Here is a 15680-nt window from a genome sequence, read left to right as displayed (position 1 = left end):
TCGCAGTTGTAAATGAGAACTTGTTCTCAACTAACCTACCTGGTTAAAAGAAAGGTGAAATACAATAATAAAATGATCTAAAGTGAAACATTAAACCTATTTCCAATGATAATATAGACATATGATGGACCATGTGGTGTCCCTCCCTTAGAGGTTATTCAAATCTACAAGCAACACGATTTGTACATCCATCCAATATTTTATTGAATAAAAGCCCAAACACAAAACCTTTACAAATTGATATCAATCAATATAGAAATCATTGATTGAAAACATTGCAAATGTTCACTGTTAAAAATGTGTGTATCCCACCTGGTTCTCGTTTTTTTTTTTTTTTTACGATTTGGTGCCATTTTCACAAATATGTGAATTCTCTAATCTCTTAGGACAAAACTCCAAACTGGTAACACTTGTAATGCAGCCAGTCTTACATTCAAATCCTTTTAATATTAACTTATTTGGTTTGTAGACATCGTTCACTACACAACCATTAATCCTAAATATAAGTTTACTGTGAAATAAGAACATTGGTTTCATCACCAAAACACAACCTAATGTCATCTCCTTAATTTAGTTATTTTAACCAATTAATCCAAAAGCACAAAAACACTTTTAAGATACGTTTCAATTTGCTCTTTGAATGTAGTATGCTCCAGTAGTGTAAATTACAGTACATGACACTGTTTCACATTCGGCAATACACTTGCACTACTCATTAAAATGAACTGAGCTTGAAATGTCAATAACTTATATCCCATGTCTGATCATTGAAGACATCTTTCATAAGGTAATCAAATGAAAGAAAAGTTTAAGGCGTTAGATTGCATCAAACCTGTCTGGAGCATTTGGCCTTAGGTTCTCATCGAAATCACAGGAAATATCCCAATTGTTCATATGCACCTGGCCTGATATTGGTCTTGATTGACGTCATTGCATGAGTCATCGGTCTTGTATTGTAGTGGTTCTGTACGTGTGTCAGTTCATAAGAGCATGGCACTAGCAACACCAGAGGTGTGGGTTCCATTCCTACTGGGATCACATACCAAAAAGTGGATTGTTGTCACTTTGGATAAAAGTGTCTGCTATGTAAATGGGCTATTTTACAGTACCGTACTCCCCAATGCTATTTTAGTGAAGCATTTATTTATTGTTAAGGACTTTCTGGATTATTTGCGTATTGGTATTGTATTACTGCAATGCAGGAGCTAGAAACACAAGCATTTCGCTGCGCCTGCTGTAACATCCGCTAATCTGTGTACGCGACCAATAAACTTTTTAATTTGTAACATATAGTACATGTCTGATTTTGTCAATATCAGATTTGTTTTACTTACTGTGAAGTAAAATCATAATAGTAATACATAGATCATACTTACGTTTCTACAGACATCCATTGTCATTATTTAGTTCTCAAAATCTGTACTAGACAAAATGTAAAATCGATCCATTTACCAAACGTTCCGTGGGTTTAATCAAACGTTCCGTGGGTTTAATCAAACGTTCCATAGGTTTAATCAAACGTTCCGTAGGTTTAATCAAACGTTCCGTGGGTTTAATCAAACGTTCCGTGGGTTTAATCAAACGTTCCGTAGGTTTTATCAAACGTTCCGTGGGTTTTATCAAACGTTCCGTGGGTTTAATCAAACGTTCCGTGGGTTTAATCAAACGTTCCGTAGGTTTTATCAAACGTTCCGTGGGTTTTATCAAACGTTCCGTGGGTTTTATCAAACGTTCCGTGGGTTTAATCAAACGTTCCGTGGGTTTAATCAAACGTTCCGTAGGTTATCAAACGTTCCGTGGGTTTTATCAAACGTTCCGTGGGTTTAATCAAACGTTCCACGGGTTTAATCAAACGTTCCGTGAGTTTAATCAAACATTCCGTGGGTTTAATCAAACGTTCCGTGGGTTTAATCAAACGTTCCGTGGGTTTAATCAAACATTCCGTGGGTTTAATCAAACGTTCCGCGGGTTTAATCAAACATTCCATGGGTTTAAGTGATCACTGATAAAGAGCAGTTGGATTATGTAATGATTAAACATCTTAAAAGAGAATCATACCTAAAGTAATGTGAGCATTGAGAAAAGCAAGGACTTTATATGAACCTGTATTGCAATGTGATGAAACACTGATTCAATCTGGTGTAAAAAAAAAAAAAAAAAAAAAAAAGTGACTGTTGTACTTAGTCAATTGAAAATGTGCTTAGTTTTGAAACGGGCTTTTTGATGATCTGTTTTGAATTCTGTATTAAGAGTTTGAAATATACCACATACATGTGAAAATATTACCAATGAGATTTTTAAAAAATAAATAAAATAAAAACATTTTAAACCAACCCCAAATCCTCACGTAGCCCAAACCCCAGAAATATCTCCAAAAGAAAGCTGGATGGATCTTGGATGGTTGGTGTAGATTCAATGGGTCTCCAAAGAAGAGACATCATTTCCCAAAAGGCCCTGCAGCTCTACTCGTCTTATAACCTATTCAGATGGAAAAGTACATAGCTATGTGGCTGTTTTTCTTTTGTACATCTCTTAAAAACAACTTAAAAGCGTGCCATGGTTCCGCTATAAAATGACCTAGTTTTCAAGATTATATTGTCTGCATCTCAAATGCCACCCTATATAGTGCAGTACTACTGGTCAAAAGTAGTGCACTAGGCCTATATAGGGAATAGGGTTCAAATGGCACCCTATTCCCTATATAGTGCAGTACTACCCTGGTCAAAAGTAGTGCACTAGGCCTATATAGGGAATAGGGTTCAAATGGCACCCTATTCCCTATATAGTGCAGTACTATTGGTCAAAAGTAGTGCACTAGGCCTATATAGGGAATAGGGTTCAAATGGCACCCTATTCCCTATATAGTGCAGTACTATTGGTCAAAAGTAGTGCACTAGGCCTATATAGGGAATAGGGTTCAAATGGCACCCTATTCCCTATATAGTGCAGTACTATTGGTCAAAAGTAGTGCACTAGGCCTATATAGGGAATAGGGTTCAAATGGCACCCTATTCCCTATATAGTGCAGTACTATTGGTCAAAAGTAGTGCACTAGGCCTATATAGGGAATAGGGTTCAAATGGCACCCTATTCCCTATATAGTGCAGTACTATTGGTCAAAAGTAGTGCACTAGGCCTATATAGGGAATAGGGTTCAAATGGCACCCTATTCAAAAGTAGTGCACTATATAGAATAGGGTTCAGTACTATTGGTCAAAAGTAGTGCACTAGGCCTATATAGGGAATAGGGTTCAAATGGCACCCTATTCCCTATATAGTGCAGTACTATTGGTCAAAAGTAGTGCACTAGGCCTATATAGGGAATAGGGTTCAAATGGCACCCTATTCCCTATATAGCGCAGTACTACTGGTCAAAAGTAGTGCACTAGGCCTATATAGGGAATAGGGTTCCATTTGAGAGATAGCTACTCTTTCCCTGAACTTATTAAACATCCCCCACCCCCCAACTCCCCAATACCTACCCTGCATTTACAATCAAAACAAGCTGAAGACACTCAAATTTAGCTACAAAACATGTATGCAAATTAATCAACTGACAAAAGCATAAAAGTTCAGTGGTCGCCATGGTTTCTATTCTGAGTTAAAACACATTCCACCTGTCGTTCATAGAGGCCTTCAGTTTAAAAAAATATTTTAAAAAAAGGGTCCCCAAGAATATCGTCTTTCCCCAAACGGTACCCTATTCTTATAGGGAATAGGTTGCCATTTTAGGCTGAACCCTATATCCTACAGGTCGCTTGGCATGGCAAAGATTTTATACAACGATATAAAGGGGGAAATAGACCTTTCTCATGGGTGCATCCATTCATCCCAACAAAAATAAAACTCCAGATCAAACTATACATGTTAAAATGTCAAATTAAAATCAACAAAGCATCAGGTGCTTATTCAGCAGGATGATAATAAATGTCAGAACAAATTGAACAGACATACATACACGTTTCACTCCTGGACTTGAAATCTGTGTATATTCTACATTGGTTTTTTTAATGTTTCACTCCACTGAATGAGTCCCAGGTGTACATGGCTTCTAGAGAATAAGATCCCCTCGGTGCTCTCTCAGCACCACAACCCTGAATCCTTCCCCTGCTCATTCTTTATGTTGTCATTATAGGGTATGTCCAAAACACCATCTTACTCCCTATACAGTGCACTACATTCGCCAGGGGGGGGGGAGACAACGAGCCCTATGGGGGGGAAACCAGGAGCCCTATGGGGGGGAAACCAGGAGCCCTATGGGGGGGAAACCAGGAGCCCTATGGTGGGGAAACCAGGAGCCCTATGGGGGAAACCAGGAGCCCTATGGGGGGGAAACCAGGAGCCCTATGGGGGCTCTGGTAAGCAAAAAAAAATAAAAATGTAGAGCACTCAAGGAAATATGTTGGCATTTAAAAACACACAAATATGAATTCTAGGAGGCTGTCCTTACTACTGAATAGTGGTGGTTCCAGGTGTGTAAGGGTCAAAACAAGAACACTGGAAGAGATCGAGACTGGCACACTGTCCAATAAAGGACTACAATTATTCCCGTTTTGCCTCAGGTTTTGGATTTATTCCTTCTTTTTTGTCTCTCGACAGTACGCGGGTCTCCATCTCCTCCAGTCACAGCGCTAGTTTTGACGACGACGTTAGTCCGAAGACGGTGGAGATTGATGGGGAGCATTTGGCTGCTCTCCCTGGGCGGAGTGGTGATGCCTCTCTACTCGATGAGCTTCTTTGCCTTGAAGAAACGTCGCAGGTAGAAGACCTGCCAGGTGGCCAAGCCGATCAGACAGCACATAGAGAAGATGCTGAAGTACAGGACACGTGTGTTGGTGGACTCTGGAAGAAGAACAGAGTGAGAAATATACTAACATTACAGAAGAGACTTGGTTTTGTTTCCTTTTATTTCTCCTCCAATTATATTAATTAGTATTTATTTGTAAATATTTGAGACTTTTGTTATACACACCATATATAAATTGTGACTTGTTAGATGCGTAGGTGAATGAGTGAGGAACATTTTTTTTATTTTTTTATAATTTTTTTAAATGAGCTTAGACTAAGCATTAGTGGGCCAATACATAAATCGAGACAAGTGACAGCAAGTTCCACAAGAATCATGCATGTATTGACAACAAATGGGGAGGTTTGTGTTTAAATTTGAGTTGCACAAACCTTTACCGAGTTAGGATCAGGTTAGAATACATTGTGGTTACTACTTTATCGGTACAAGTGCTCTTCTTACCGTTGGTATCCCTCATCTCCTCCTCTCTCCTCTTCATGTAGGCAAAGTCGTTGACGATGGACTCCGATAGGTCCTCCAGCCGCCTTAGCTCCACCTCCAGGGGCTTCAGCTTCTCCACCTTGGCGATCTGATTGGACGAGAGACAACAACAACCCAGGTCAGTAGGTGTTTATTGGATCGGATGTTTGATGGACAGGAACAAATGCATTAAATTGTTTTTCAAAGTTTGAGAAATGCGAGTGGTCTTCTGTAGTTCAGTTGGTAGAGCATGGCACTTACAATGCCTGGAAAGTGGGTTTGATTCCTGGGATCAACCATATGTAAAAAAAAATGTATGCACGCATAACTGTAAATCACTTCGGATTAAAGTGTCTGTTAAATGGCATATATTTTGTAATATATTATTATTCAATAGAAGTTTGGAATGTGCTGTGACCCAGTTTGTCCAGTTGGGGTCGCTCTTGAGCTATTCAGCAGTACTGCCAGACCGCAGCAGAGAACACTTTGTGTTCCTGTTCATGTTGAACTAATCTGTCTGGTATGTAGAACGCTCTACCCTTCCGCCTGCTTTAGTTTAGCAAACGTATTGATTCCCAAGCAGAGAATCTGGTCACACATGCTTCAACTTAAAATAAGGGATGTGATATGATTAGCAGATGTTGGAAATTGTTTCCTTCAGAACAGAAACGTTATTATTTGTGTTCTGTTCCGAAACCAGCAAAATAAAGTTCTGAAACGGGTCGAACCACAAGAAAGTACTGGTCTATATCATTCCTTTCTGTTCCTCTATAAACCTCATATATATATATAGCTAGATAAGCTTGCTGTGGAGTGAGTGCTGCTAGAGAAGCTTGCTGTGGAGTGAGTGCTGCTAGAGAAGCTTGCTGTGGAGTGAGTGCTGCTAGAGAAGCTTGCTGTGGAGTGAGTGCTGCTAGAGAAGCTTGCTGTGGAGTGAGTGCTGCTAGAGAGGCTTTCTGTGGAGTGAGTGCTGCTAGAGAAGCTTGCTGTGGAGTGAGTGCTGCTAGAGAAGCTTGCTGTGGAGTGAGTGCTGCTAGAGAAGCTTGCTGTGGAGTGAGTGCTGCTAGAGAGGCTTTCTGTGGAGTGAGTGCTGCTAGAGAGGCTTTCTGTGGAGTGAGTGCTGCTAGAGAAGCTTGCTGTGGAGTGAGTGCTGCTAGAGAAGCTTGCTGTGGAGTGAGTGCTGCTAGAGAAGCTTGCTGTGGAGCGAGTGCTGCTAGAGAGGCTTTCTGTGGAGTGAGTGCTGCTAGAGAGGCCTGCTGTGGAGTGGGTAAACAATTTCATCTGTATTGGAAAGTCATTAAAAGCAAATAGTATTTTAATCATAATGGAAGGCTAACATACTGTGCTGCCAGTCAGTGTTGGGTGCGAGGTGCAACTGACATTTTTAGGGTGTGTAGAGAGGGTGGAGGAGGAGGCTTGAAGCGCTGGGTATCTTGTGATGTATTATCTGAATTATACCTACAGAGGAACGGCTCCTATGGACGAGCTTTGAATGTCTTTATAAACTTCAGAGTTGTTTTAACGTTGGATCAGAGAAGCTTACGAGACCTAAAAGCACATCTTACCTTTCTGTAGTTACTGAATCTAATGTGAAACATGATAACTATTGTATCCTTAACTAGCAAAATTAATCCATTATTCTCTTATTAAAAATCTCTCTCCCTAATTTCTGAATCACGCTTTTAAAGTCAGGAGGATACAGTTGTCTTTTAGGTGGAGGGGCTACAGTATCCTTCGGAAGGGGAGGGGCTACAGTATCCTTCAGAGGGGGAGGGGCTACAGTTGTCTTTTAGGTGGAGGGGCTACAGTATCCTTCGGAGGGGAGGGGCTACAGTATCCTTCAGAGGGGGAGGGGCTACAGTTGTCTTTTAGGGGAGGGGCTACAGTATCCTTCGGAGGGGAAGGGGCTACAAGTATCCTTCGGAGGGGGAGGGGCTACAGTTGTCTTTTAGGTGGAGGGGCTACAGTATCCTTCGGAGGGGGAGGGGCTACAGTTGTCTTTTAGGTGGAGGGGCTACAGTATCCTTCGGAGGGGGAGGGGCTACAGTATCCTTCGGAAGTGGAGGGGCTACAGTATCCTTCTGAGGGTGAGGGGTTACAGTATCCTTCGGAAGGGGAGGGGCTACAGTATTCCCTCGGAAGGGGAGGGGCTACAGTATCCTTCTGAGGGTGAGGGGCTACAGTATCCTTCGGAAGGGGAGGGGCTACAGTATCCTTCGGAAGGGGAGGGGCTACAGTATCCTTCGGAAGGGGAGGGGCTACAGTATCCTTCGGAAGGGAGGGGCTACAGTATCCTGCGGAAGGGGAGGGGCTACAGTATCCTTCGGAAGGGGAGGGGCTACAGTATCCTTCGGAAGGGGAGGGGCTACAGTATCCTTCGGAAGGGGAGGGGCTACAGTATCCTTCGGAAGGGGAGGGGCTACAGTATCCTGAGGGTGTGGGGCTACAGTATCCTTCTGAGGGTGTGGGGCTACAGTATCCTTCTGAGGGTGAGGGGCTACAGTATCCTGAGGAAGGGGAGGGGCTACAGTATCCTGAGGAAGGGGAGGGGCTACAGTATCCTGAGGAAGGGGAGGGGCTACAGTATCCTGAGGAAGGGGAGGGGCTACAGTATCCTTCGGAAGGGGAGGGGCTACAGTATCCTTCGGGAGGGGCTACAGCATCCTTCGGAAGGGGAGGGGCTACAGTATCCTTCGGGAGGGGCTACAGCATCCTTCGGAAGGGGAGGGGCTACAGTATCCTTCTTTATAAACTTCAGAGTTGGTTTAACGTTGGATCAGAGCAAACGTTAACTTGCTTGCTAACAAGCTTCTGTGTTCAGAGCAGCACCAGAATAAAAAACACATCTTACCTTTTTGTAGTTAATAAATCCAACGTGAAACGTGATAACTAGAGTATACTTAATTAACATGAAAAAGTCAATCCATTATTCTCCAATTAAAAATCTCCCTAATTTCTGAATTACGCTTGTAACGTAACCTAGGCTCCAGTATGCTACAGTAACCTAGGCTCCAGGCTCCAGGGGGGCTACAGTAACCTAGGCTCCAGAGGGGGAGGCTACAGTAACCTAGGCTCCAGGGGGAGGCTACAGTAACCTAGGCTCCAGAGAGAGGGGAGGCTACCGTAACCTAGGCTCCAGAGAGTAACCTAGGGGGGGGAGGCTACAGTAACCTAGGCTCCAGAGGGGGGGCTACAGTAACCTAGGCTCCAGAGGGGGAGGTCTACAGTAACCTAGGCACACGGTACCAGCAGCTTGTCCAGCACACGCATTGTGTGATACCCAAATTACACTCCCTCGGCTGTTTCCTGAAGTCCACGATCACAGTATAGGGGATACAGTATAGGGAATACAGTAGAGGGGATACAGTGATCGTGAACTTCAGGAGACAGCCGAGGGAGCACTGCCCCCTGGTCAAATGAAAGACTTCGTCTCTACTCACCTCCTCGTAGTTCTTGGCCTCTACGCCGTGCTTCATGTCCAGATTAACCAGCTGGTCGGGGACTCTCCCAGTTCCTGGGTGACAGAACATACACCTTTAATCAGTACATTTCCATGCAAAGGCTTTAACTCGGCCCATTCAATAACAGCAAGCAATAACACCGGTTGTCAGGACTCGTTCCAGTCACGTGGAGTGCGTTCAGCAGGACGCAATGTTTTGTTTCACTCGGATAGAAATGGGATATGTTGAAATGTTGTTCAGCGACTGAGAGTTAACCTTGCTCTAGATCATTTCCCAATCCACTGGTTTCTTGCACGTCATATTTCCAAATAATGAATCTCATGTCATATAACAGTGTCAACGTTTATAATCACTATGTTAGCTGTGCATGGTGACACGGCGTCGTACTCTGGGTTGTTCTGAACACAACGAGCCGGTTTTGTCGTGTCACACACACCTGAATCCTCTCAGGACTCCTTTCTATGGGCACCAATGGGATGATCTGTTGCCCTGAATTACACGTGAAAGCCCAACACTGTAATATGTTTTATAACTGAGCTAGTCATGTTGGCCATAGAAGAAGCTTTCAAATGATGTCCACCTGACCCTGATTGGTGATTTATGATTGGTCTGTTTTAGGGTTGCCTAAAGGACAGTTTATAATTGGTCTGTTTTAGGGTTGCCTAAAGGACAGTTTATAATTGGTCTGTTTTAGGGTTGCCTAAAGGACAGTTTATAATTGGTCTGTTTTAGGGTTGCCTAAAGGACAGTTGTGGGGATGCTGTTTTGTGTCCCAAACAAAACAACTACAAGTGTCCTTGCTCTGGTTCCTCGACGACTCAGCGAGGAGAGCACAAACAAAAAGCAACATATAGTTGAATCTTCGAGTCATAAAAGTGCATTGAAATGACTTAGGAACTGTGTACACTGGAGAGATGTGTGGGGCCACTTGGAGACACCAGTTAGTCCTCTCACTGGAGAGATGTGTGGGGCCACTTGGAGATACCAGTTAGTCCTCTCACTGGAGAGATGTGTGGGGCCACTTGGAGATACCAGTTAGTCCTCTCACTGGAGAGATGTGTGGGGCCACTTGGAGACACCAGTTAGTCCTCTCACTGGAGAGATGTGTGGGGCCACTTGGAGATACCAGTTAGTCCTCTCACTGGAGAGATGTGTGGGGCCACTTGGAGACACCAGTTAGTCCTCTCACTGGAGAGATGTGTGGGGCCACTTGGAGACACCAGTTAGTCCTCTCACTGGGAGAGATGTGGGGCCACTTGGAGACACCAGTTAGTCCTCTCACTGGAGAGATGTGTGGGGCCACTTGGAGATACCAGTTAGTCCTCTCTCTGGAGAGATGTGTGGGGCCACTTGGAGATACCAGTTAGTCCTCTCTCTGGAGAGATGTGTGGGGCCACTTGGAGATACCAGTTAGTCCTCTCTCTGGAGAGATGTATGGGGCCACTTGGAGACACTAGTTTGTCTTCTCACTCAAACCGTGTCCTTTTTTTTTGGTCTTATGTTGCACCTACTCCACATTTCCCAATAATATTATTTAGTTACTGAATGTAATCCGGAATATTTTCACATTTCGTTATCAACAAATGTAGTGAAAAGTACAGAAAATGTAAAATGCACATAAAATCAACAGTGTAATGTTTGCATTCAGTGTTGTCAGTTCACCTGACAAGACATTTGGTTTAATACGTTTCCCATAATATCCTAAATGTTTATTTTTTTCAATTGCTACCATGGTTATGTATTATGTATTTTCAGAAACATCTCAATTTAGCCCTATATGGATAGGCCAATTCCCCCAAGAGTAAAGGGCTAAGAAAACAGCAGTGTTCTATGGGGGAGGGACGGGGCGGTGTCAGAACCCAGAACCAAATGTAGCATGTGCTGGCCAGCCTATAGATGTGGTAGAGAGGTCAATGGAACACAGACCGCAGGGAGACAGAAGGAGGATGCCGGATTGGCACACATTCAACAAATATGATCAAACATAATGTGGATTTATCAAATCTGTCATGATTTACATATTGGTAAAGGCCCCCACAATGGGTTTACTAAAGTCAGATTTGGATATATTTGGCTGTTTTCTCTGCATAATATTTACAACTAGTACCTTTAAGGTTTAGAAGAAGTGACTGCTAAATGCTAACTCCCATTCGTATAAGCTGGTTAGCAGAGCTAGCATACGGAAATCGGTGGTGTTGGCCAGTCGATTTTTATTTACAGTTGATTGGTAACGATGACATGAGCATGTATGGGGGGGGTTGACATCTATACAAGCATTATACTCTTGATGTTTTACCTCAACAGTGTGGAATACACATATAAACAATAGCCTAAATGTAGGCTAATTTTGCAGGGAGGCAATGAGAAGATCCGGGAGGATCTTTCCCACAAGCGTTTCCATGGCATTTCCATTGTTTGGGTCAAGTTCCATTGACTTCTTGGCCGCATCAAAGGTCTGAAATCTAGAACCTGTTTTGCTAACATTTCACTCCATGTACAGTGCCTTCAGAAAGTATTCAGACCCCTTGATATTTTCCACATTTTGTTACGTTACAGCCTTATTCTAAAATGGATTATATTGTTCCCCCCCTCATCAATCTACACACAATACCCTATAAAGGATTAAGCAAAAACAGGTTAAACATCACATTTACATAATTATTCAGATCCCTTTCTCAGTACTTTGTTGAAGCACCTTTGGCAGTGATTACAGCCTCGAGTTCTTGGGTATGACGCTACAAGCTTGGTACACATGTATTTGGAGAGTTTCTCCCATTGTTCTCTGCAGATCCTCTCACGCCAGGTTGGATGTGGAGTGTTGCTTGCAGAGCTATTTTCAGGTCTCTCCAGACATGTTCAAATCGGGTTCAAGTCCGGGCTCTGGCTGGGCCACTCAACGACATTCAGAGACTTGTCCCGAAGCCACTCCTGTGTTGTCTTGGCTGTGTTCTTAAGGTAGTTGTCCGGTTGGAAGGTGAACTGACACCCCAGTATGAGGTCCTGAGCACTCTGGAGCATGTTTTCATCAAGGGTCTCACTGTACTTTGTTCATATTTCCCTCGATCCTGACTAGTCTCCCAGTCCCTGCCACTGAAAAACATCCCCACAGCATGATGCTGCCATCACCATGCGTCACTGTAGGGATGGTGCAAGGTTTCCTCAAAATGTGACACTTCGAATTCAGGCCACAGAGTTCAATCTTGGTTTTATCAGATCAGAGAATCTTGTTTCTCATGGTCTGAGAGTCTTTAGCTGCCTTTTGAACAACTCCAAGCAGGCTGTCATGTGCCTTTTACTGAGGAGTGGCTTCCGACTGGCCACTCAACCATAAAGGCCTGATTGGTGGAGTGCTGCAGAGATGGTTGTCCTTCTGGAAGGTTCTCCCATCTCCACAGAGGAACTAAAGAGCTCTGTCAGGGTGACCATCGGGTTCTTGGTCACCTCCCTGACCAAGGCCCTTCTCCCCCAATTGCGCAGTTTGGCCATGTGACCAGCTCTAGGAAGAGTCTTGGTGGTTCCAAACTTCTTCCATTTAAGAATGATGGAGGCCACTGTGTTCTTAGGGACCTACAATGCTGCAGAAATATTTTGGTACCCTTCCCCAGATCTGTGCCTCGACACAATCCCGTCTCTGAGCTCTATGGACAATGCCTTCCACCTCATGGATATTTTTTTTTTGCTGTGACATGCTCTGTCAACTGTGGGACATTACATAGACAGGTGTATGCCTTTCCAAATCATGTCCAATCAATTGAATTTACCACAGGTGGACTCCAATCAAGTTGTAGAAACATCTCAAGGATGATCAATGGAAACAGGATGCACCTGAGCTCAATTTCGAGTCTCAAAGCAAAGGGTCTGAATACGTATGTAAATAAGCTATTTCTTATTTATATATATTCAAAAAAAAAAAAAACTTTTTTTCGCTTTGTCATTATGGGATACTGATAAGAAAAAAAATATTTAATCAATTTTAGAATAATTTTGAAACAGTCAAGGGGTCTGAATACTTCCCCAAATACATAGCATTACAAAGAGTGGCAAGGAGTGGAATGATAACTCAGACTGGTATTCAGGCGAGCTACTCACTTGTTAACAATTTGTCACAAGACACTACTTGTGGATGGCATAATGCAGTTAGAAACTATCAATTACATTGAGCAGTGCCTGCTCTTTGCAAAGATCTAGGTGAAGGAGTACCCATCACTCTCCGTAACACAGAAGAAAAACTATACGCATTATCTACGTCCCAAATGCCACCCTATTCCCCATTTGGGGAACTACTTTTGACCAGGGCTCATAGGCCCTCTGGTCAAAAGTAGTGCACTTAAATAGGGAGCCGTTCTGGGACGTAGACTGACTTACCCATTGGTGACTTGCTCTCAAAGCACACTTCAAACATGTCATAATCTTCTGTTGTGAAGGCAAACTTCCCTTTCGTTGCATCTTCCTTCAAGTAGAGGATGTGTCCCGATGAGTCTGTGATCTAAAAAAAAAAACAGGTGACAATAACAAAATGACACGAATAAAAAAAATAAGTTAAAAGAGAGATACATCACACGTTATATGACAGCTGCTGTATCATGGCAGTCCGCCGTGGGCAATGTTGTGTTTACTTAAATGACGTGTAATGGAAAGAACTCGACACACAATAATGTGCTATATAACGTATAACTTTAGACCGTCCCCTCGCCCGTTACCCGGGCTCGAACCTCTGCACACGACAACAACAAGTCACCCACGAAGCATCGTTACCCATCCCGTCCACACAAAAGCCGCGGCTATTTTAAATCCTTACGTCCCCCTGTGCTGACATCCACATGATAAATCTACAGCATGCTAACATAGCTAGCCTAGCTAGCAGGTTACACGTATCACAGAGTGGTTGATGATGGGGGGGGGTTGAGTTAAGACTGACGTGTTACATCCTGAATGAATGTTCACCAACTCAACTTGACACTAAAACATTAAAAATTGGGGTTAGCAACACAATAACAGTTAGCTCTGATCTGCACATTTTTTCCCCCCCCAATTCCTTTACACATGTAATACTTCATGAACTTGCTTTGAGAAATGTACAATCCTACCTATTTAATGTCAACAAACACAGTTTTCACAGGGTAAGAACCAGGAAGGATGTGTCACAGGCCCAATCAGGCTAAAGTTAGCTAGCAAAGCTAACCAGAGTTAGCTACAAACTAACAGTTGTGAACAAGACTTTTAACATAATTTATCCGCTATTGGAAGCAAATACACACAGATAACAGGGTGTTGAGGTTATCATATCCACGTATTGCATTTCGTTGTGATAACGTTACTTCTCATCGGGAAATAATATGACCGAACTACGTGTTGGGCCTTCAATGCTAACAGTTAGCAGCTAACTAGCTTAGCCGAGCAACGTCGGTATTACAAACATCATCAAACTCACCTTCAGGTTGGTTTTAGTGTTGGACTCGTCGTTGATATCATACTCCCCCGTGACGAGCACGTCTTTGTGAATCTCTTCCCGTAGACATTTTCTTGAATTTACAGGTAGAAAGAAAGAAATAGAAAATACCGATTCAATGAGAACAGGTAGAAGCAGTAAGGCAGCGAACCGAGCCATGGCTACAAGCCGAATAAAACACGAGCGACAGCTGCAGCTCCGCTGAAGAGCTCCCTCTTACACCTCGGATTTCTCCACAGCGCCGCACCTGTCAGGGAGGGCTGCTGACAGTTTGGTCAGATAGATAGATTAGATAGATAGATAGATAGATAGATAGATAGATAGATAGATAGATAGATAGATAGATAGATAGATAGATAGATAGATAGATAGTCTTAACTCCTGCAGCTCTGTCGCACGCTGGGTATGTACATAGTCAATGGTAGGCTTCGAGGGGACTCCTATGGTAGGTACACCTATAGCTCATCTCTTGGTGACTTCAACCCAGACTCTCAGAGCGTTCAGTCAGCCCACTGACACCCCTATCAGATCAAAGCAAATCACTAAAACAATACAGAAATACACTACAGAAAAAGAAGGAACAGAACGTCAGAAATCAGCTCAATGTAATTGAAGAATCCATAGACTCGAACCACTTCTGGGGAAATTGGAAAACACTAAACAAACAAGAACACAAAGAATTATTTATACAAAATTGAGATGTATGGGTAAACAACTTCTCTGATCTTTTTTGGCTCTATAACAAAGAATAAAGAGCAAAAACATATGCAGGATCAAATACAAATCTTAGAATCAACTATTAAAGACTAACAGAACCCACTGGATTCTCCAATTACCTTCAATGAGCTACAGGACAAAATAAAAACCCTCCAACTGAAAAAAGGCATGTTGTGTTGATGGTATCCTTAATGCAATGATCAAATATACAGACAACAAATTCCAATTGGCTATACTAAAACTCTTTATATCATCCTTAGCTCTGGCATCTTCCCCAATATTTGGAACCAATGACTGATCACCCCAATCCACAAAAGTGGAGACAAATTTGACCCCAATAACTACCGTGGGATATGCGTCAACAGCAACCTTGGGAAAATACTCTGCATTATCATTAACAGCAGACTCGTACATTTCCTCAATGAAAACAATGTACTGAGCAAATGTCAAATTGGCTTTTTACCAAATTACCGTACAACAGACCATGTATTCACCCTGCACACCCTAATTGATAACCAAACAAACCAAAACAAAGGCAAAGTCTTCTCATGCTTTGTTGATTTAAAAAAAGCCTTCGACTCAATTTGGCATGAGGGTCTAATATACAAATTGATGGAAAGTGGTGTTGGGGGTAAAACATACGACACTATAAAATCCATGTACACAAACAACAAGTGTGCAGTTAAAATAGGCAAAAAACACACAAATTACTTCCCACGGGGCCGTGGGGTTAGACAGGGATGCAGCTTAAGCCCCACCCTTTTCAACATATATATCAACGAATTGG

The 15680-nt window shown here is 42.7% G+C and overlaps 1 protein-coding gene and 1 long non-coding RNA gene across 3 annotated transcripts; one reads left to right on the top strand and one right to left on the bottom strand.

The window, feature by feature from the left end:
• Positions 1 to 1394: 1394 nt before the first annotated feature.
• Positions 1395 to 1816, top strand: LOC127909531 (uncharacterized). 2 transcript variants are annotated; one of them, XR_008071765.1, is made up of 3 exons: positions 1395 to 1487; positions 1530 to 1613; positions 1677 to 1816. It is a non-coding gene; the product is annotated as an uncharacterized LOC127909531 (long non-coding RNA). The 2 variants fall into 2 exon arrangements; XR_008071764.1 differs by having other exon boundaries at positions 1530 to 1634; positions 1677 to 1814.
• A 248-nt stretch (positions 1817 to 2064) lies between these two features.
• Positions 2065 to 14363, bottom strand: LOC118378618 (transmembrane emp24 domain-containing protein 10-like). The gene is made up of 6 exons (XM_052471567.1): positions 14159 to 14363; positions 13093 to 13213; positions 8707 to 8780; positions 5249 to 5375; positions 3208 to 4842; positions 2065 to 2636 (listed from the first exon to the last, which is right to left on the bottom strand). Exons 1-5 carry the CDS (start codon positions 14333 to 14335, stop codon positions 4721 to 4723), a joined length of 621 nt encoding a protein of 206 aa, XP_052327527.1. The 5' UTR covers positions 14336 to 14363; the 3' UTR covers positions 2065 to 2636; positions 3208 to 4720.
• Between the last annotated feature and the right edge of the window lie 1317 nt (positions 14364 to 15680).

The sequence above is a fragment of the Oncorhynchus keta genome, chromosome 19 (genome assembly GCF_023373465.1).
Source record: "Oncorhynchus keta strain PuntledgeMale-10-30-2019 chromosome 19, Oket_V2, whole genome shotgun sequence".
Classification (NCBI taxonomy): Eukaryota; Metazoa; Chordata; class Actinopteri; order Salmoniformes; family Salmonidae; genus Oncorhynchus; species Oncorhynchus keta.
Note: the sequence above shows the minus strand (reverse complement) of the source record. Positions and strands in the feature narration are given on the sequence as shown.